The sequence below is a fragment of the Pelecanus crispus genome, chromosome 13, assembly GCF_030463565.1.
Source record: "Pelecanus crispus isolate bPelCri1 chromosome 13, bPelCri1.pri, whole genome shotgun sequence".
In the NCBI taxonomy this organism is placed as follows: Eukaryota; Metazoa; Chordata; class Aves; order Pelecaniformes; family Pelecanidae; genus Pelecanus; species Pelecanus crispus.
Window position 1 is genome coordinate 3,445,300 of NC_134655.1, and position 23,557 is coordinate 3,468,856.

General features: G+C 36.3%; 1 protein-coding gene across 8 annotated transcripts in view; it reads right to left on the bottom strand.

Moving 5' to 3' along the window:
* The window catches only part of ATRX (ATRX chromatin remodeler), an 89,422-nt gene that overhangs the window by 48,725 nt on the left and 17,140 nt on the right, over positions 1-23,557 (bottom strand). For 6 of the 8 annotated variants that reach the window (XM_075720749.1, XM_075720746.1, XM_075720745.1 and 3 more), the window contains 8 exons: positions 22,962-23,017; positions 21,044-21,096; positions 19,275-19,399; positions 17,863-17,982; positions 14,044-14,153; positions 12,022-12,089; positions 8,157-11,086; positions 4,659-4,737 (listed from right to left, as the gene is read on the bottom strand). In XM_075720749.1, the coding sequence (XP_075576864.1) occupies positions 4,659-4,737; positions 8,157-11,086; positions 12,022-12,089; positions 14,044-14,153; positions 17,863-17,982; positions 19,275-19,399; positions 21,044-21,096; positions 22,962-22,982 (3,506 nt within the window). In that variant the 5' untranslated portion in view covers positions 22,983-23,017. Of the gene's footprint in view, positions 1-4,658; positions 4,738-8,156; positions 11,087-12,021; positions 12,090-14,043; positions 14,154-17,862; positions 17,983-19,274; positions 19,400-21,043; positions 21,097-22,961; positions 23,018-23,557 lie in introns of those variants that run through there. The other 2 variants (XM_075720747.1, XM_075720751.1) reach the window with 2 other exon arrangements.

Consider the following 23,557-nt stretch of genomic DNA (forward strand, 5'->3'; position numbering starts at 1 on the left):
GGAATAAATAGCTCCTTATATAAGAAATTAAGACTATATTTCTTCCATCTCTTAATGGTCTGAAGAACTTTTTCTTCAAAATTAAGCTGCTTGGAATATCACAGCTGGCTTCTTTTTAAAAGCTTTTAATGTAAATTATTAACCTTGAATCCTACTCCAGAAAATGCAGAGAGCAGCAGTTTGGCAATTTTTCTTGTTTTAAAAAGAATAACAATATCATCAGCAACATTTTGCTTTGGAAGAGGGGAAAAAAAAAAGTAGAAACACTAAAAAGAACTGCAAAATTGTAAAATTAAATCCTGAAAAGTACTGCCTAGTAATACTGCCTTTGACTTATTTTGGATTGTCCTCAATTGCATTAGCAAAGTTAACACAACTTGTATGTGGATAACAATACTTACCTTTCATACAAGTCACCTTTAAAAAATTATTTATATATTCTTAAACAAAGGTTGACTTTGGTTCTTAACAAAAGACAACACACATTTTTATTTATTATTTTCTGAAATATTTTTTCAAAGAGAAAAAAAGAAGACACAAGTATATCATTCACCTAAACATACCACGCACAACATCTACTATACATGAACAGCAGATGCTGTTATTTTCCTACTAATCATCACCATTAACCACCAACCAGGCTGGGTAAACTTATTAGTTTCTAGTTAATTATTTATAAGAATATTGATTAGTAAGTTAGTGGTTTTATATTCTGAGATAGAAAAAATTAGATGTATTTTTTTAGCTAGGATAGCGATTCAACCACTTTGAATCAAACTGAGATGGAACTTTGTTTAGTGAAGAAAGCTACATTCTCTTCGATGCGTTCTACTGGTATGATGTTAGGCTAAAAATGTAAGACATTGTTGAGATGTTCAGAATTTAAAAGATTCCTATTTTTAATGTAACTACATCTCTGATAGGAATTAAAAGTGTAAGCAATATTAGAACCAAACAGATTAAGCCTTGTAAATGCATCTGACAAATGACCGATGTAACAATTGGCTCGTATGAGTTAGAATAAATTGAGTACTGGACTCCTGAAACTGGTTTTAAATTGAATTATATGTGGCTCAGGATAATATATCACATTTCTATTTGAAGATATAAACCCATTTAAAGTGACCAGGTTTCTAAGCTAAGAAACTTCATATGCTAGCTTTAACATTTTAATATTTGCATTAACATCAAACTGCAAGTACCAAGAAAAACAAGCTATGATAGTGCAAAAACTCCCCCGCTTGCATTCTTCCAGAGAAACCCATGAAAATCAAAAGATATCGTAGTATTTACTCGGGTCAAGGACATAAAAGAGATATTCTTGGCCAACCAGATGTAATAGTTGAACACTATAAACAAATTTAATTAAGAAGCACAGAGAGCTATATGACCTCCAGCACAGGACTTCAGGTAGTATTAAGAAAAAAAAAAAAAAAATCCCTGCATTTCATTTATTTCTGCCACTGATCTGCTGTGACCTTGAACATGTCATGTAGCCTAGCCCCTCTCCATCTTATCTAAACACATCATGAGATTTGTAGAAAGGACATTTTCCCAACACGTATTTGTACAGTGCCTTATAGAATGGGGCTGTAATCTCAACCAGGACACATAAAACCAACTCTAGAATAAAATAAGAGTATATATAATTTTATCTAAATCAGGATTTAAATATATTTCACCTCTGTAAGCATGACACCAACAATACACATTTATAAATAATGACTTGGTTACGATGTATTTTCTAACTTACACTAAAAGAAAACATTTTTTAAAAGAGACAGGCAAACTGGAAGTTATGTGGGGGTCGCTTAGTCACAGAACAGGACTACTTTAGCCTTCAGACATTTCAGCAAAAATGGAATAGTAGGTGCAGCCTCTCATGATGTGGAGTTAAGTCCACAGGATAATTTGCACCATTCTTGTTCATGAATTTTAGAGTGCCAATACGATGGACTCATTTACAGATTGTCAGAAATCTTGGTGAGACAATGCCACCGCTGTAAAAATAGTTTTTCTTCTTAAAAAGTCATAATTTTAAATATTGCTTAAATATAATTATCGTGACATATTATTACCAATTAGATTGTATCAACTCACACGTAGTGTTCATAAGTACCTACTAATTATATGTAGAAATAAGGTTGCCCAAAACAAGCCTTTGGGGTGGGGCGGAGGACGTTTTTATGTGGCTAATAAAAGCCACCATTCTTTCAGCTAGAGCACTACTGAATTAAATGGGCCTTTGGTATATTACTAAAAACTTAGAACCATTTAAAATCTATTTTAAGAGTTGAATATTTGGATGAAAGGTCACGTTTAAAAAAAGAAAGTGAAAACTGCCAAACACCTTGTTCTAAATACTGTACTGTCTTTGTTCAAACAGTCCGATTTTCAAGCTGTCAAGAGTTGTATTAAATTAAATGCTTGGACAAGAAAAATGTTTTACAAAAATTTATTGCAACCATCAAATACTTAAAGGCATTCTGCATTAAATACACTATTAACTTCTTAATAAACAAAACTACTGCAAACATATTAAACAGTACCATTTAAAAGATCAGAAGGACCAATAATAGATAATTACACAACATAAGATGAAAGCATACAGCACTGTATGTCATATTATGACCCACTTGGATATTGCATTTTGGCAAAGATGATTTCAAGACTATTAATATTCATGTCATGCACATCCAAAGGTATGCAAACAACAGAACATCTAAACTAGAGACTTGCAAACACGAGAGTTCCCACACTATAAATACCCGGTAGGTACTACGTACCCTCTTTGGCCTGGAAGAAAATAGGCAACTTATCTGAATAGTAGGTAAACTATTTAAACACTTTGTGTTGAGTAAACAGAAGAACAAGCTTTTAACGTCTCGAAATTTGTTCCATCTTTTTACATTTTATATATCTGATTTTGGTGCCAAGTACAACACGTGATGAATGTAAAATTAGACTGCAGTTACCAGTTCACATGTCTGAAGGTTGACAAAACTGTTTATTGACAAAGTATCTCCCCATCTCATAAATATATATTCAAAATAGTCCCTAAATAAAAACTTCAGCAAAGATTCAGCTTAAAAACAAAGTACAGAAACTGATTTTTAAACCCCAAATCCACAGTACTGATTTGTCTGTTATCAATTGGGTTAACTCATTTCCCAATGTAGCTCTTAAACTAATAATTAAGATCTGTCAGTAACATTCGTATGGTAAATGCTGACCTTTGACAAAAGTGTATTGGCTTAGGTATCAACCAGAAACACTTAAGAAACAAACAAAAAAGGGAAAAAAGAAAAAAATCAAAACAGGACTAAAATTAAACCATCATTTTAATAAATCTTGTATTACCAATGTTTACATGTTCTGCTTATGACCCTGTGCTGTCAAGTCCCTAAAGAGCATCGCTCTTTAAAAGTTGAATTTTTGATTAAATTTGATGACTGAAAACAAGCAAGAACTACATCAGCAGCAACATTTTGATGCCAAACTAAAGGATATAAAACAGTGTTTTTAAAATTTACTTCAGCCACAGATCAAAACATACAACTCTGTGAAACAAAGATACCATATTCTAAACTAGTAAGGCTCAGAAGCAGAAAAAGACTCCATCAGCAACTGTGCAAAGCTATGAAGCTGGTCCCATACATGCTATATGGCAAAAAAAAAAAAAAATCAGTTTCTGAAATACTGTATAAAAATTTGTTGAACAACTCTTTAGTCTAACTACAATAACTTCCAAAAAGAAAGTGGAGTTCCAAAAAGAAAGCCATTACTGTGGCTCGTAATTGAGCAATACTTCATGTTGTGCACTCACTCATTAGGAAATGAAGCTTTTACATTTTCTAGCCAGGCTAATTTTGGTAACTACAGTGGTACTGGTGAAACATGACATGTCTTAACTAACTCTGTCTTACACAGATTCATTTTTATTGAACTTGAAATTGAAGCAATACATATAAGCCACAATTCTGAAAATACCTATGCAAAGACTTAAAATTTCTATGTATAATTAGTCTCTTTGATACCAGTTGAGCCTATGCACAGTGCTTGTAGAATCAGGGCCTTAGCTATCACATTAGTCACTTCAGGTATTGTTTAGTGGATTAAAACTCAGTTTAATTAACAGCTGAGAATATCTAATACTGTTTTCTCCACATTTGTGTTTTCTCTTTACTGAGAAAAGGTATTTCAATTAAAAAAAACAAATTATGTAACAGTAATAACCAAATTCAATCTAAAAATATTTTAGCACTGCATATTGCACAGATGCAAATTTTACCTCCTATTCATAAAACTAGCTGAAATTCACATTTATCAGAAGTAGGTTTTTACCTGCCTGAATGAAATGCTTGTCACAAACCTCACACTTTCAATGGGAACATAAAATGGACAGTGCTGCAGTGCATTTATAACACACCCTATGCAAGGTGTGTTAGCTAACACTTCTAAATACTTTCTTTGCATTTCTGGATTTTGGCCTCTGTTTTCTGGCCCCTTGTTCAAACTTGCGGGAAGCCCGTGAGCGAGTCTTTACAAGGCAGGCAGTCGTGGTTTTTACAACCTGCTTGCTCTTCCGTTGCGCCGGTTTGCGCCCACGCCTAGGGTGTGTTATAATCTTTTTTAAGTCCTTACAGATGGTATCATACCTATTCTCAGGATCGTCATCATCATCATCTTCCTCCTCCTCCATTGGAACAGCCCTTGATTTAGTCTCTCCCTCATCTCCTGGGGGAGGAAGGGGAAACAGAAAACCAGAAAACATGAACACTTAATACATGTAAAAGCAGCAATAAACACCACAGCACATGAACTACTGTCTCCATCAAGAACCCCCATATAAAAATAGCTTGGTAATACCACCACTTTACTACTAGCAAACAAAAAAGCCAGTTACCTATCTTGATGTGTAAAAATAAGTATTTTTATTAACAGAAGTATCTGTTTTTTCAAGCAGCACTTTCATCCACGTTATCCTTGCTACTACACACAACTTACAAGTCCTTCCTTATTACATACTGTGAAATTTGGTTTTTTACACCAAAACACACAGAGACTGAATACTCCACTCCAGATTCAGAAATTAAGTTTCCTAAGAAGTTAGTAGCTCCACCTTCAGAAGCTCCACTACTGAATTTGTGTAAATTGAAAAGAAGGCTCAAACACATACGTTACAGAATCACTTACCAAACTTAGGAGCTACCCTACTGCCATCAGGAAGTACTCGAGAACAATAATCCTTCCCTATTTTTGCCTTCAGGGTATGAAATACAAGGCATGTACAGTTGCTGTGTATGCATGAAGACTTCCATTTTGGAAACTACACATGCTCTGCTTACAGCAGATACCAACTCAGCTGCACCACATGGATACCATCTCACATGGAAAGCACATCAAAACCAACAGCATGGGACATGTAATAGAGAAAGAATATTATATCTGCCTTTAAGCTCCTCTGCACTCTCCTGGCTGAACTGAGAGGAATTCAGATTATTTCCAGCACGCTCCCAGGCCTTTCCCCTTTCTCTTCTCTCGTTCTTCTAACTCGCAGGTAAGTCAAATCTTCTAGTTAGTAAAATTAAGCTTAGGAAGAGAGACCTCAAAATCCTAATGAGCCAAGATCCCCTCATTCATAATTTCTGTTTATTTTCTACCTCTGGCAAGTAGACTAAAACTAGGCTGTGAGAGGCTTGCTCCAAGTTGTTTTAACATCCACTTGCCCTAGAATTACCACTAACCAGATGTCCGACAGGACTGTATAAGAGCTGATCACAGAAAGTCCCTCACTCTTGGGCTTAGATAAAGAGAAGTATCCAGATTCTAAGTCTCATTCAACGATCTACCTACATAGCTTGTTCAGATGCAGAAAAGACTCCTTTATTTATTCACCTATTCAGCCAAAAGCAAACTGAAGAGACAGGGCAAGTTTGTCTCCTCTTAATATAACAAAGGCACATTCTCATAGAATCATACAATAACTAATGTTGGAACAGACCTCTGGACATAATCTACTCCAACTCCCTCCTCAAAGCAGAGCTAAATTCAAAGCGAGATCAGTTTTTTCAGGGCCTTGGACAGTCAAGTTTTGAGTATTTCCAAGGAAAGAAATTCCAAAATTTGACAGGGCAACCAGTTTCAGGCTTTGACCATCCTCAATGTAAAGAATTTTCTCCTAGTATCTAGAGTTTTCCTTGCCAAAACTTGTATCCATGGCCTCTCATCCTTTCGTCATGCATCTGGCTCAGCCTTCTCTATAACTACCCATTAGGTGATTAGAAGACAGCAATTAAGACTCTCCATTTTTAGCATTCTCTCTCCAGGCTACACCAAACCACTTCTCTCTAACTGTATCATCAATCATCCCACATCACCATCTCATTTTTCCCATTTGTACACTGTTATCCGTCTCCCATCCAGTAATTATCCAATCTTTCCACTTGTGACTTGCAAATAAAACAATCACTCCCGCTGCCTCAGACACCTTCTGATATATTATTACAGCCAACTTTTTCCTCCTGGGCCATTTCAATAACAAGTCTATGAACATACACTGTACATGAGCAATTTTAGTTTTAAATTCTTTGATGGTCCAGTGATGCTGAGAACTGTTGCTCTGAGTACCATCAATCGTCTTATTTACGGGAAGTCTTTTAACAGCCATGACAGCTACCACACGCAAGACGCTAGTTCATTACTATGCAAACCGTTCATTATTTGCAATCTCCCCCAGCAGCGACATCAGTGGGGAAAACACTGTTTTGGCAGCCTGCAAGGAAAAGCCTAAAAGTCCCAGTATTACACGCACAGAGACGCAACTAAACTTACTTCATCAGAGGACCTCGAAAACCAAACATTACAGGGCTGCATAATATGCAGAATAAGAAACTTACTTCCCAACTGTTACTCTACAATGACGCAAAACACCATTAATCAAAGTTTGCTTTCTTACAGGGCTCTAAATGCAAAGAAGCACAGCTCCTGTGAAAAGCCACCTTTGCATCTGCAAAGATTAACAACTCTCCAGAAGCTAAACTGCAGGAAAACTTAGGCAAGAAGTGGGTCAGCATCAAGTTGGTAGGGAAAAGGAGGAATGCTGTGTTTAATTTAAAATCTGGGTGTTTTGTTTGTTTGGGGCTTTTTGTAGATTTTTTTTTTTCTTTTTTAAAGAAACTACAAATAACAGTCACCTCATTTTGCATTTAGTGTCTGCCTACAAGGGCTTTTCGGGAAAGCCAAAATTCAATTATGTCCCTTCTGCTATCTCCATAAACATATTGCTATTTTATTCATTTTTCGTTTAGTTGCAGTTTCGCAAACTACTGTTATCTGAGCCAACAGTTACCGTAAAGTCATGGACAGAAAGTTCTATGAAACATCATTAGAAGCAAACAACGAGGAAACAATTTATCTGTCACGGTAATTAAAACAATAGATTTCGTTTTTTCTAGTTGAAAATTCATTTATTTAAAAAAAGTGTACTGTCCAAGTACTGTGAAAACTACCCTTCTAAGTTCTTTAAACCCAAGTGTTCAAATTCAGCAGTTCTGAATTTCTTTCGAGTTTCCCAAAGATATAATACAGTGATAAAGTAGTCAAAAAAGAATTATTACTATTAAACCAGCTATGAAAACAGTAAGCAATGACAGATTTCTGTTAACTGATACCAGCTGCTCTAAGGCTACATGGGTCTCGCGAGGCACAAAGATCATCTACTTGATTTTTGAAATGTATACTACAGTGCCACAAGTCTTCAGAGTCATCTCTAGTGCATAACGGTGAGCTGACAAATTTGAATTCACGGGATACCTACTGCTTAAAATCAGCTTCTGCTAAATAGTACCTGGGCAGCCAAAGACAGGAACAGGCTTTTGAACGCTGTGCTGCGAGGAAATACCTGCTGGAATTACAGATTATAGCTTCTCAAGCTTCTCCATTTCCAGTGACGCCCTTTTTTCCCCAAGTGACAAGCTGCACAAATTGAAATGGATGCTTCCGAATCAGTATCGGAAAACCTAACTGACTGCAAACATTTAAATGTGTAATTATCTACTTATGAATATTTTCACTTCTAGGTTATTGTTACCCAGCTGTTCTAAATTTCCTGTGAGCGTGTTAATAAGACATGTAGATGAACATCTTTTGCACACCTGATGACTGACAAAATCCTGTACCAGCAGACAGCATTAAGTTTTCAGTCACTGGCATAATTTTCTGCTCATCACTGCTTCCATCACCTGTTGAATTCTGTTCATCATTTTCTTCCTTATCAGATGAGGAAGAGGAAGTGACAACCACCTTCTTTTTTGACACTTTCTTTTTTAAGTTACTCTTTTTACTTTCTTTCATTGACCCTCTTTTGATCTTTTTCTTACTGTCTTCATAAGACTCCTCATCAGAAGAGGACAATGAGGCATTCTGTTCTTTCTTGGAAATTTTCTTTTTGTGACTTATTTTTTTCTTTTCTTTAGTTTCAGTTTGTTTTTTACTCCGCACAGCATCTTCAGAAGAACTCTCCTCTTTTAGGGGAGATTTCTCAGCATCAGAGGATAAATCAATCTCTACTCTTTGAGATACTCTCTCTCTTAAATTCCTACTTGTCTTTTCTTTAAACACAGGTTCATTTTTAGTTTTGTCATTTTCAGAAGAATTGCAACTTCCTTTCTCCGGAGATGACTTTTCAACATCAGAAGAGGAATCATCTTGTTCTTTCTTGTAACTTTTCTTTTTCAATTTTTCAGATTTCTTTGCTTTGCTTTCTGATTCTTTTTTGTTCTTGAATCTGTCTTTTGAAGAATCAAAATTGTGCTCTTTCTTTGCAGATTTCTCAGTACTCTCTGAAGAAGAATCTTCCTGTGCCTTTTTCTTCTTTAAATCCTTGCTCTTCTTCACTTCAGTTAGCTTCACGCCTTTCGGACAACTCTCCTCTTTCTCCAGTAAAGACTTCTCAACATCAGAAGACTCATCATGCTTTCCCTTTACAGTTTTTTCTTTTAAGTCTCTGTTTAGCCTTTCCTTAGCAGCTGACCCCTTACCAATTTTTTTATCTTTAGAAGAATGATTAGTCTCCTTCTCCAGGGAAGACTTTTCAGCATCATCATCTTCAGAAGATTTCTCTCTCTGTTTCTTCAAATTTATCTTTCTCTTACTACTTACTTTTTTCCTCTGGTCTTCTTCAGAAGAATCATAACTATCTTCTTTTCGTGAGTATTTTTTCTTAGCTTTTTTTGCAGACTCAATTTTACTCAGAATTTTTATTTCTTTTTCTAATTCAGAATCATAGTTTGAAGAATCTGAATAGTTTTGTCGTTTCTTTTTAGCAGCAGCAGAATTTTTAGCTGATTTGCCTCTCTTAGCATCTAAATCTGAACCAGAACTGGAGCTTTTTCTTTTTCGTTTTCCATTTTCATCCTTTACTGGTTGATTCTTTAGAAAATTTGAAGTCTTCTGATCATTCGTTGGTGCTTCACTATTGCTATCGATATCTGAAGAACTGTGACTCATCATAGCTACTTCTTTAAGAACAGCTGGCATCTCATCAGAATCTGAGCTATGGTCTAATATATATGGCTTTTTTGATTTAGAAAGTTTATTAGGGCTAGGACCATCAACAGTACTGTCAGAAGAATTTCTTTTATCATTTTTCCTCCGTGGCTGTTTTGATGATTTTCTCTTACGTTTTTCATTACATGTGTCATTGCTATCTTCTTCTGAATTGGATGTTAAAGGATTGATGTCTGTTTGGCGCCTTAGAGGTGTGGTCTTCACACGTGGTGATCTCCTGAGATCAGATTCCTCTACAAGTGAGACAGTTTCGTTCTCTGTGGAAGGTTCACTGCCAGCATTATGATTTTGTTTTACAGAATCACAGTTTTCTGCTCTAGGTGTTACATTGACATCCTTACTTCCCTTTTCTAGATTGCCGTCTTGATCTTCAGCTTTAACTGTAGACTCTGAAAGGGAAACAGGAGTCAATTTTACAATCAATTCTTTTGTTCCTTTAGCGGATGATTTTAACTTAGTACCACCTTTGGTATCTTTCATAGGAGTGTTCAATTTTGTATTTGAATTTAGAGTCTCATGATCTGTTCCTGTATTTCCACTGTCTTGCTCATCTGATGTAATCTGAACCTCCATACCAGATTCTAGAGTCTCAAAAATATCTTCAGGAACAGATGAGGGAATGGACACTATATCCATGTCTAAAGCCTCTGTACTATTAGGTTCATACTGAGGTTCTTCACTTCTGCCAGACCTTTTATCTTCACCAGAAGTACGCTTGTTATCTGTTTGTTGCGCTGTTGGAACACTTTGATCCATGGGCTCGCCGTCAGGCTGTTCCGATACAACTTTTTTCTGTGTCTTTACGGCGTCATCCTCTTTTAATGCCACATGTTCCTTTCCTTCATCTTTTTTCACCTCATTTGTTTCTGATCTAACATCAGTTTTTTTCTCTTTGGTATTTTTATCTTTGATTTTAACATTCAAAGCTTGAATCTCCAGGTTCAGACCTTCTTCAAGTGCCAGATGAGCTTTTTTCATGTCACTCAACACAGATTTAAATGCTTTTAGCTGACAAAGTTGCACAGTTGGGCTTATTTCTACATTTTCTGCAGCGTTTTTCAAAAAGCTTACAAAGCTAGAATTCAGATTTGCTGTAGTTTCAACCAGTTTTTTTGTTTTCTTAAGCAAGTCTTTTGGCACCATTAGTGCTTTATAAGAATATGTTAGTGAACCTGAATACGAATCATCTAGTTTTTTTTCTTCACCATTACAATTTGAATTATTTCTCTTTGGAGAAAACTTGACTGTGTGGTCATATATTTTACTTTTTTCATTTTCAACTCTCATCTTTTTTTTGTTTTGTTGCAGTAACTGTTCTAAATTTTCAAAGACACTGTCACATGCAGTGACCAAGTCCAACAAAGGCTCCGGATGGCAAATATAGCAGTGCCACTGGTTATTTTCATCCAGTATAGTCGACAGCTCCTTTCGACCCAGGTTGCGCAAAATGCACTTTTTACAGAAGGCGTTATGGCAAAAGTCACAGCAAATCAAATTTCCACCTTCAGCACACCACCTGAAATGAGACATAAGAAATGTAAGAGTCTTATCTCCACATCAGCAAGGTGAGAAATTTGAGGAGTTTACATATTTTTCACTATTTGATATAGAATTTGCATTTTAAAAATTCAGGTGGACAACAGACAGCCATTAATTGAAAACATTATTAAAAGCATGACTGAAAAGCACTCAGTTGAGAATTGGAAAGTCAGAAAATTAAGGTATCAGATTAACAGTTCACAAAGCTGAAATGGTCAACAGTATCCAAACACAATTTCAGCACCGATTTTAAATAACAGAAGAAATTAATTAAATTTTATTTTCCACGGTTCTTCTGAGATTTAAAAAAAAGTGATTTCTTTTCTTTTACAGCAAAACAAATTAGCTTAAGTCTTTCTAGCCTTAACTGGTAGATTACTACTGCAGGCACTTACGGGAAAAAAAAAAAAAAGTTTTTTGATCTACATCTAGATTGCAGTGTCTTTGATGAAGACCTGAAAAGCAGCTGACAAGTAAGCTCACAGGCACAAACTGCACAATTTTGACTAGATTACACATTTAGCTATTCGACATAAGGACAGAGAGGTACTTTAGTATCTCAAAAGTGGGAGACGCATCTGGAAAAGTAAGTTTCTGTGGCTCCCAAGGTTTAGAATGTCAGATTCTATCCCTACCTTTAAAGTATTTGTAAGGTGACAGGCTATTTAGTTAAAAACATGATGTCTTGCAAGTGTTTGCTATTGGATTTCTTTATAAAATGTTTTCCTGTTAACTACTAAAATAACAATCAAATATTTACAAAAACCCTGGGGTTGAGCATTTCTTGGTGAGAAACAATTGTTGATTAAACTCTTATGTACTGGCCTTTATCTGTCAATAATTTCATTATTGCAAGGAAAACAAAACAAAACAGAAGAGCTGTGGGCATTATTTCAGTTTTTGTACACTTACCTACACTGTTCATCCATTCCATCTGAATCACGGCTAATGTCATCGCTCATGTAATACTTGTAGCAAGTCTGTAAAGAAAGAGACAGGACAAAGAATTTTTTATTAAATCTCAGCTGGACTTCAGTAATTCCTATGATTTCAGCATGTCTTAGAAGCAAGCCGTTAAAAGCAGCAGCTGCAAGGTCTTCAGCATTCTAACTCTTTTACATTTGAGTTAATCTAAAAAACATCTTCCATAGATACAACAGGTCCTAAACCATGACTTCTTATTTAGATGGCTCAAGGTTTATTTGAAAATTAAATAGGCTTTTGTTTGATGGCTACGTATTTGCATGTTTTCAAACATCAACTGAATGTTTCTCTTCAAATCTGCAAGCTTTTTCCATCTATTTCCTAGGTAAATCAACACCACATCTTCCCTGACACAATTAATCCTACATAAATTACAATTTTCAACTGCATGCTCCTTATGTTAGCAATCGATCCCATAAAGCTTTAAATAAAAAGGTCTTCAGTATTTATCCTGATGTTAACATCCAAGGCTTCAACTTCCAGGTGCAAACTAAGCAACTGAAAAAGTGGTAATCGTAAGAAAAAACCCACAGGACTCAGCTAGTAGTAGCAGTGGCTTCAGTTGCTGAATTCTTTAAACCGAATTTTGAAGGTGTGGGGTTTTTTTCCCATTGCTAGTTAAGAAAGTTCTCCCAGACTTGAAGCTCTACTTTGAACAGGGATTAATACAAGCTATTAGCTAAATTCTGTCCTTTTACCCAGTGAATCGGTGAATTCAGAATCCAGAAGAGGCTTCAGCACCTGAATTTAAAATGATGATGCCCCTTTATCCAGAACAGAGTTATACACCTGTTCAACTAAACTAAACTAAACTAAAGAAAAACAAACAACAAAGCAAAACCAGTAAAGCTGATGTTTAGACACTTGACAGAACATTTATAGTCAAAGGAAAACAGCTTCTCAAGTCTGGGACTGTTTACCTAAGTAGGAGAAAAATAAGGAAAGAACTAGGCACACTAACTAATGGAAGACATGGAGTACGCAGATCAGGGACTTCCATTCCTCGCTCTCACATTAACATAAGGCCATGTTCAATTAAATAAAGATACAGAAAATTTATGGGAAACAACACGTGATATAATTATCTAGCAGAGCTCACAGTCAAGAGCTGCTATTGAACCCAACACCCTAAACAAGTTTCAAAAACGGATCAGGTAACTTGCATGCATCGCAAGAACATGTACAGCTACACGTTAAGGATTTTCAAGTCTAGGAGCAAGAGTTAGGACTTCAAGGAAGACTGAAAACAGTCGTCTTGTAAGCTGCTTTTTCTCTACAACTATAGAGATATAGAGAGATACAGAGATATCTCTTTGACAATTAAAAGAGGTCTCCAAAACAGGAGGTAGGGATGTTTCCTTCCTCGCCTGTTCCCCACCTCTTCCCATCGCAGGCAACTTAGGGCCTAACTGAAGCCACCATGAAACCATGGAGCTGAAGACCCAGATGCTGGTTTGGGGTTACCGACTAGGCCATCATTGCAGAGGCTGCCATAAATTAACAGTCCAGGAGCTGTACACAAGTGAAACTGAGATGGCTTTGAAGCTACTTCTCCGCTTCTTATTCCGACATTGTTTTAAATCCAATGCTTTACCGGGAGATCCAGAATTTAATCTGCTCTTACGATATATTATAAGTAGGCAGAAATTTCAGACAGTTCATTTAACAAAAAAAATTCACTAAAGTTATAGCCTTAAAACTGTAAAAATAAATTACAAAGAAACCACAATGAGTTTAACTGGGGTATAAGAAAATAGGAATATAAATTTGTAAGCTGTATTTGCCTTTTCCTTTTCTGCTTTTAGTTTCCTTAATTCTAACGGTTAATGACTAAAAAGTTTATTGTCTAATAAACAAGAACTACTCCCACAAAAATCCCACCCAAATCAACTAATATGACATTTCAAACAAAAACAAACAGTACAAACTGTAGAACTGTTTACCACATACCTTACAAATAAGAACTTTCAGTGTAGGATGTCTATAGATTGAATCCTTTTGAAAATGGTTCACCTGTTGCCCACAAGCTGTACAGCTTACAATTCCATGTAGTCCTTCCTCTATAGAGAGGATTATAAACCACACATTAATTGTTTTCATTTTTATTTTTTTAAGAAATCTGTATATACCTATTTCATTTTCTTACAGTATTTTGGCCTGTTAGGTTTTTCATATGCCTTTATTACTTTACCACCCAGCATTAGGAAAAAAAATCTTTCTGTAACCACTCGCCATTTAAAGACTGAAAGAATTTTCCTCTAGTTCCTATACTCCACTTGGGGCCAAGATACAATTTTTTTTCCTTTGAGAGATTTAATTTGGATTAACTAGTCACCTCATGAGAACACACCTAAATAAGAGTCATCGCTAAAACTCTTTCAAAGCAGCCCTGATATTCCGTATAACCTTCCTCATTTAATCTTTGTTCATAAAATATGATTTTCATGTTTGTATTATGGTATTCCTTTCACATACAGTTTTAGTTTCTCAAAGAAAAATATGGGAAACCATTACAGAAGATGCACGAAATCGTTATAATAGTGCCTGAAAAATCTTTTTTCACTTTTTGTTCCCTTCTTGATGGTGGGTTTTGTGGGTGGGTGGGTGTGTTCGTTTTGGGGTTTTTTAAACTACAATTTTGCTGTAATACATGTGTTCTCACCATCTTGCTGATTGCTCCCACAGTTTGCGTACCAGTGTGCTGCTGCATCTACATTCGGTCAAGAAAGCATTTCTTTAATGTCAGTCCCCCAACTCACTTTGAAAGGTGGTGAACTTGGGGTTGGGAGGCTCACTATATGCCAGGCTGTTAAATCAACTAATTAATACTATGAGACCCTTCTGTTTTCAACAGCAGTGATGCTTTCAAGAAAAAGGAAAATAATTTGTGAAAGAACATACACTCAGTTCATACACCTCCAAAAACTTAATTTGGGATCAAGCAGATAGAGGTTTGATACGGGATCACTTAACTGTGACTTGTCCTTTGCTGTCATGTTCAGTAAGCAGTATAAGGAAATTAACTCAAATGGTTAACTTAATGGCTACAGTCTGGAGTACAGACTTTTTTTTTTTTTTTTTTTTTTAAATAATCACTACCACAGAATTAGAACCAAGCACCAACACCACAACGTTAAGGAACTGAATGAACATTCTCAAGACACAATATAAGTTACTAGCAATTTCCTATTGAAGCACAATCTCAAACAGCCTACAGGCCAGTAAGAACAACTAATACACCCTTACAATTCAGTGAAAATAGCAGGTCTGAAAGCTTGAATACAAGATTTGTTGTTTTCAACTCCAGTGCATGCACGGTTGCATGTACCGCAGAGCCCGTGAACTTGCAAAGCACCTCTTATGACCTCAAAACCAGCTCAAACACATTTCAAACGCTGCTGGTAAACCTCAAATAAACATAACCATCGTATCGTACTACTTGGAAAAGAATACCACGTTCTATTATACCAAGCAGCACAGAAGCCTACCCAGGCTTTTTCAAACATCACAGTCCTTGAATGGGAGTAAGAATCACAGAGGGCAACAGCCACCTGAGGGACAACAAGCTATTGCTGTGAACTCCCAAACCACCTTCCCCTTTTCTGCAACTTTAAGAGGAAGCACTACTGCCTCCTTCCTAAAATCTGCAAGTTGGCACCAGAAAAAAACAGAGGATAATTTATGAAGCAAACCTTTGTAAACCATGTTACTACTACAAATGATGATGATCCAAAGAAATGAAACAACTACTCATTAATACCAAGAAAATATTTACTTAAAAAACATTCCTAACTATATGTTTATTAGCAAAAATAGAACCATAACCATTCTGCAGACACAAAACTTGAAAATAAGGACTGACACAATGCCTCTCACGGTCTTGGATAAGAGCATTTGGATGCTAGAAAGAGTTCTATTACAACTACTATTTCTAATATAAACAGGACATATAACTCCTAATAAAAATGCGAAGGTGCACTCCACAAAGAACAAGATGGACTGGCGTTTTTTATTTTATTGTTATTATTTATTTACTTGCACCGTGCATAGAGTTCAGGATCTTAAGTAAGTTGGGACTACACGCTTACCTGCTTAAACCAGTAACGCTTAACTGTGTACGTGCACAGGCTAGGCACCTCATTCTAGCAGCAAGAGAAAGCTAAGTGCCACTTCAGGTAACTAGACTTGCTGCATGCAGGTGTCGAATAAATGGATCTGCACTACCTCTTCTGTTCTTTCACAAAATAAAACTATTTTGATACATTCCTAATCCAGCTGCTCTCAAGGTAGACTGCAGCCATGTCCCTCGCCTGGCTATCTTTCCTGGTCTGGAAATGGGGACAGCACAGGAGCAGGCAGTACCCCTCCCGTTTCCCTGAAAGTTGACTGGAGCTTAACGCTAATACTGGATAGCTTTAAAATTAAGTCAAAGATTATTAGTAGTGACAAAGATACAGCAGAGCTTGCCCTGGATAAAGGTATGGCTTAAACAAACTCTTTATGTCCCTTCCAAAACTTATCTTATGTCAGGCACCAGTAAATTAGTAACCAGTCCAAATTAGACAAAGGAAAGCCTGCAAATTCTCTAGGGATGGAGAAAAAAAGAAATGGAAGGACAGGTCATACGAATTGTCCTGGGGATGCAGACACAGGCCACAGAGCTCAAGCAGAAGAGTCCTACCTTTTTAACACTATACCCCTGAACATTTATGTTGGAACTCTTGTAAAATTGTTATAAACAAAAATGGAAAAAGCATTCCTATATGCTGAACAGGACATCTTGCATGAACAGAACAGAACTGACTTTCCAAGATTAATAATTTATAAAAGATGTTCAAAATGCGATTAAGATCATGCGTGAGCCCATACGTATGCACAAGCACATTTCCACACAGTCACATTTTACTCCTCTTCAACCACAGATGGAGAAACAGCACTTATGAAATTACTATAACACTTTAGAAGAGAGCAAGTATCTCAAATGATACAATGGGAAGAATGAATAGTGCGTACCAGAGGTGTTTGTCTGAATATCCTGGGTACTGCTGTAGGTGTGTGAACTAAGATATTGCTAGTAGTAACAAAAATATCTGCCTTCTTACTGGCTACTTTATACATAATCCTCCCTCTCCTTTAGTTTTGGGAAAAAAAAAAGAGAGAGATGAATTTCTGTTACCTACCTAACTTCTCAGTTTTAGCAGCGGTTATGGAACACCAGCTGGCACTGCAGCTTTTCAAAGACAATCCTTAGAAGGGCCCACTGGTAGGGAATTTCCCACAATTTAAAAACAAAACAAAAAAGTCTTTGAATTGCTAGAGGTTTTAGGTTCCTTGTTAGCTCACTGATTGATAATATGCCTATACATGTCCCTGCTCAAGCCTTCCTGGTGAGTCAGTGAGCGTTCCCGTACCAATGGTGTTCCAATATAATTCCTTAAAAAAGGAATACCTGTAACACCTGGTCGCAACCAAGCAACTGTTCTGAATACAAAGCAAGAAGGGTCCACATCGAGTACCTAATGATGCATCCTACAGCTACTGAAAGTAAGAACTTTAATGAGAACTCATCTTAGCTTTCACTGCTGCACTGCAGGGGCAGCAATGGAGGCTAATTTCAGCCAGCTAGAATCCTTAATGAACAAAAAGCCAGAAGAGTGGAGGTATTTTTAGGATAATTTATTAGAAATATTAACAATTTTTAGATGTACCAAATGTGGTCATAAGCAACAATTTAAACCCGTTTTAATAAATGTTTTAAATTGTATTTACCTCCACGCTTTTTGGGAGCTTCAGGTTTCATTTTAACGGCATTTCTGCTTCTAAATTCAGGCCCTTTAAAATCATCTTTGTCTTCATTCAGCACTGGCTCAGGCTGTACAACCACTGTACCTAGAATAATTTTATTTAGAAATTGGAAACCATTACACATCCAAATGAAGTGCAAAAGTCCCGTTTAAATAAAGCCAACATAGTACCTTCAAAAAAAAAGTGCAATCTGTTGACTAAAACTCAACAAAGTTTTGAATGCACAGATGTTCACAGAAAAAAAACCAAAAACAAACAAAAAAACCCCCACCACACACTTCAAACTATGTCTGTTTTGCAGCTGCAGGACAAAAGCCAAAGACTGAATGGGCCATGAGAAGCAAATTCTGCCCTCTCTGCCCTGATGTGGCACATGCAGAACAGGACTGGCATACTGCTGGGTTTGTGTAGTACAGGAATTCACAGTGCAATGCTACAAATAAAGGATTTTAGTTAGGTCACTTAAATCTATCAAAAGCCTTAGAGTAACTACTCTTTTCTCTCTCTTTTCCCCCTTCTATCCAGTTTCCCTGATCTTAATGTATTCCGGCATGAAATAAATTAAAAAGCAATAGAATAAAACCTTTCACAAACTTCAGAAATTCACTTCTTTGTTTCAACAGAGAAGAGTACTAATCAAAACTATGTGAATGAAAAACCATCTTTCCTACTTAAGAGCTCAGTTTTCATACTTTCGTTGTGAGAACATGGGAAATAATCTAATATTCTGAAAACATAATTTTGAAGCGACTGCTTTAAATACTGCTACTCATGCAGTAAACAGCAGCGTTCCCTCTAATTTCTCCTGTAACTTTCACAGGTAAGAAGTGGAAGAGATTAATCAAACTCACGCTATAGTTAAGAAGAGCAGGATGTACGCTTATAGTATTAGATGTTTTAAAAGGGTGCTTAAAAATAGATCCAATGACATCTCCTCCCGAGATTTAGTTTTGCTTTTGTTGATCTAATTGTTAATAGCCTCAAAGACAGAACAGTAAAATAAATAAGACTTGCAAGTGACAGAGTTTGAGACTTCTACAGAAGACTAGAAATAAATCATTCCCCCCGTTTCATGTTGGTTTTATACAGATGTCAGTAGACATTTGAAATTAAGCCACCAGCACATCCTGGCATGCCCACAGATTAAAGTATGCTGGGTTCAAAACTAAAGGTGCTTGGTTTCCTCTTTTAAATGTGTGTGCACAGGGTGTGCGTGTATGTACGTTCGTGCACGAGCGTGTATGTTTATATATAAAAGCCAACAGAACCTAAGACAGGCATTTTACTAATACATGTGCATTCTAGTTAATTATTTATGCTGCATCATAATCTTGGCTAATTTGCTGAATTCAGAAACAAAGACAGACATGAACTACCTTTAGGCAAGCTTTTCATATCAACATCGTTTTCTGAGTTTTCATTTGAAATATCTTCATTTACAGTTTCATCTAAGATTTGTTCATCATCTGATCCAACATATTTTGTTACAATTGTAGGTTTCCTGCACAGACAGAAAAAAACCCATACCATGACAAATATTACATATTGCAATACAGGTAAGTCTGGCACTTTGCAAGCAAAACATGGTACTAATTGGGGAAACCTATGTCCTTTTTAAATTCATTTAAGACATTATGAGATGGGATGCTCTGAGTTACTACAGTAAGTTGTAGGCTAATTTTCTTGTTAGGAATTCTCCCCTCCTATGTGAAATAAAAAGATACAATAATAAAGTATTCTTCTTTCACAGGCTTGCTGTATTTTTTTTGTAAAATCAAGGTTTGATGTGTTTTTGAGAAGGTATGCAGGAAAGTCGCACTTTTAGGAAAAAAGCCTGAAAGAAACACAAGTGAATGCCTGCTCAGAAATTTCACGTATCATTCCAAGTTTAACAGGCAGCGCAAAGAGAACACACAGATACTAGCAAATGACAAAAAGCAGCTTTGCAGAAAAGATGCTTGCAAGGAAATAAAGAAAATGCAGAAAGAAATGGAAAAGCTGACTGTTGAATAAAAAGACCAGTTGCCAGAATTTCATGCAAATGTAATTCAGAACTGAATCCATTAAAATGAATTTACTATGTCAGGGCAGGGAGGAGAGAGAAAAAAAAAAAAAAAGAATGTTAAGCATAATTTTCAGTAGTCTGAAGGTTAATAGATGAACTACTGCAGGATACTGTTTTTGTCACGCACAGTATGATAAATATATGAGTGAAAATACCTTTACTGATAGACAGGAAGCAAAAAACCAAGACTGTAAAAATTATATAAATGAAAAAGAGTTCAGGAGGACACTGTATTCAGAAGATGAGGGAGAAATTAAAGCCAAATATAAAACCATGCTTGCAAATATGGAATCAAGACAAATAGAAAAGCGAGAATGAAGGATATTACTTAATTCCAGCAGACATGATAAAATAAACTTGGATAAAAAGCAGAGTGAAAAGAGATATACAACACTTCTAAAAAGCAGTAAGGCGACAGCTGTTGAAACTGTGCATTTAGAAGAGCTCACCTATCTGTACAGTATACTAGGATTTAAAAAAAAGTATGAAGGACACAACTTGAATGAGCATCAGCTGAGAGCAAAAAATGAGTAGTTTTACTGGAGTAAGTCTGCTGTTACTTAGGTCACAAATAATTTGTCTCCTGTAGGTTCAAACTGGTTGGTAATAAACAGTTAACTCCATACTTTTTTAAATCAAAGAGCAAAAAAGGATTAAGCAGAGATACAGCAAATGGCAGTTTATGCACAGGCCAACTTAATAGCACGTTTTGATTCTACACTCTCCCAACAGTAAGGTATATAAAGCCTTTTTTCCATATGACCCAATTTACATTTTTGGAAGAATCCTGCATGTAGAAACAGCAAGAGTGAAGGAACAATTGTATAAACACCTTTGTCCTGAAGATACAGGATAATCTTACTGTCTTTGTTAATAAAAATCAACCTGTACGATCTTAACCTTTGACCCTGAAGGATGGTTTGCATTTTAAGTGCACTATGAGGCTTTTTTTTTTTTACCAGCACTCTGCTAACTTAATGGATTTATACTGGTGTACACTAAAAGCATCTGACGTAGTGCACGGACTTTGCTATAGTTTCACATGCCAAACAGTAATTTATTTTTATTTTCCAAACCAACCTTTTTGAACGTGATGATCCTAAGGATTTGGTTCTTTCTGAAGAACTACTGCCCTAAAAACAGAAAAAAATTAAGAAGTCAACACATTTGTGACTAAGTGACCTGTCAACAAAACCAGTTTCTTATATTAACTAGAACACATCTCAGAAGTCACCAGCGTTCTTCCCCCCCCACACCCCAAAAAAAGGCAGGAAAAGCATTAACAAAAAGTAACACATAATTTCAATAGTCATGCCAGTTCAGTTAAACTAAATCTATGGAGTTTCAAATCAGTAGTAAGAATCCAAGAAGTCATTATTCTTTTAAAAACAGATTTAAAAATAGGTGTCACCAAACTCTAAGCTAAGTCACTAATGCTCACTAACCTCCCTATGTATGTAGCTTAAAAGAAGTTATTACTGTTGTAAGTTGAGACGTTCAGAGAGAAACACTGCACGTATCTCAAGCACCGAGTCTTCATGAAATTGAGGGAATTCTCTCCTTGCAATTCTCAACTTGCACTACCTGCTGAAAGTTCTCTCAGCTTTCTGGAGAAGGGACTGAGAAAGGCTCATGATCACTGCTCGCTCCTAACCATCGACAGTTCTGGGGCCTCTTGCTCTGTGTATCTTCGCTGCAATGTTAACTTCCATGATTAAAGGTCTTTTCCAACCTAAACGATTCTATGATTAGCACAGGGAAGAATGGCCTAACTCACAGGTACCCACCTGCCTCCACCTTGCTGTGCATTTTCACTTTTTTACAATTCACCAGCATTCCTCGCAGCACTTAGTGCTGCAGTAGCTTATGCAGGTCTACGAATGTTTTTCATTCTATGTGAAGAAACCATCACCTTTGCTGACATACAGATAGGGAGGGTTCTTGAAGGCTGGCACTAGGGAGCTATCACTAGTATGCACCCAAGAACTGCCAGCAGAACACAGACACTTGTTATCTGGCTCGTATGCCAGAAAGGGCTGGCTGTCTTTACGGAAAAGGTGACTTTTCAGAGGTTTGTGCACACATATCATAACTAGGTTTAGACAGTATCAAATAAATACCTGAATTTACTGCAATAAAGGCAAAGTAAGGCGGGACACTGGCACTTGTGCTTCCTCTACAGATTAACATTGTCAGCCAGAATGTTTCCAATAGGAGAGCAGATCTTAGTAAGATGTACCCCATGAAAAATGTCTTTCACGTATGTAACACACCGTATAGAAGAAATTTGCCCATGTTTAATAAAGATCCCGTATCTCCTTTTTTTTTCTTTTTTAAAAAAAGGAAGCATATGTGCCTAAAAGGACAACCAAGTACCTACTGTTACCCGAATAACAGGGTGTAAGTACAAATATGAGATAGAGACCGATTCTTTTAAACCAAAAATAATTAAGAGCCCGCTTACACATAAGCCAAAGAACAGAATATATATACTTATAAAAGAATATTAACCGGATTTCTTTAAAAAGAAAAACTCACTCTGCAATATACTCAATCTGAATCAATTAATGACCCTTTGCATTTCTGAACAAAAATGCAATCACATACCTCAGGTAAGTAAAACCTAACTCACTAAACTGTGTTAGAGACATTCTTCCCCAGAATTATCGTCCATCAGAAAGACAACAAAGTCGTCCAAGTAAATTAGTGTATTTCAATAATTTAGAAATAAAGAAAGGGGGGGGGGGGAACAGGATTGCTTGCATATGCCTAAATCAAAGTGAGTATAATTCAAAATTTCAAATTTAATCTTACATTTATTTTAAAATATTTTACAGCTAGTGTTTCTGTTCAGCAGATACGATGACATTTAGTGCACAGTTCTGACAATATTCTTTAAGTATTTATTGTAAAAGCAACAAAATGAACTCAGCATTTCCTATACTAGCCATTCTGCACTAGTCATGCAACTAAAATTCAAAAGCATTTTTATTCCTACCTCTTCTCTACTGTTCTCCATTGAAGCTGGACTACTTTTAGGTTCTCTACTTTTACCTGTGGAGAGAAATTAACGGAATCCACTGAAATGCAAGAAATATCAAAAGTTCTTCACATTGTATGTCATAGCATTGTTTATGTTTCACCAGCATGAATAAAGATGACTGTGTGACTTTCAGAGACCAACTGCTGCACAACAAAACACAGTCCACTGTATAGCATAAATTTTACAGAAATCATTTAGAAATTATTTTAAGTCGCCGACAGGCTGAAAGACAGCTTTCCCATAGCTGAAGGAATACTGAAGAAATGAAAGTGCAACTGTATACACAGAAATAATATAGTCAGTGCCTTTTTTTAATCTCTAAGAAGTTACTTTAAGTATTTTCTCTTACACATCTTGACATTAAAAACACAATATTAAATCTGGGATCATGGAACCACAGACAAAAATCCCATTTGATACAGGGTACGACAGAAAATTCCCATTTCTCAATCTTGGTAACTGTGGAATATACAAGCTAAAGACACGCAACCTATTAGTATCTGTTCCATCCACCAGTCCAGGTAACGGAAGGGAAAAGTTTCAAGTTCAGT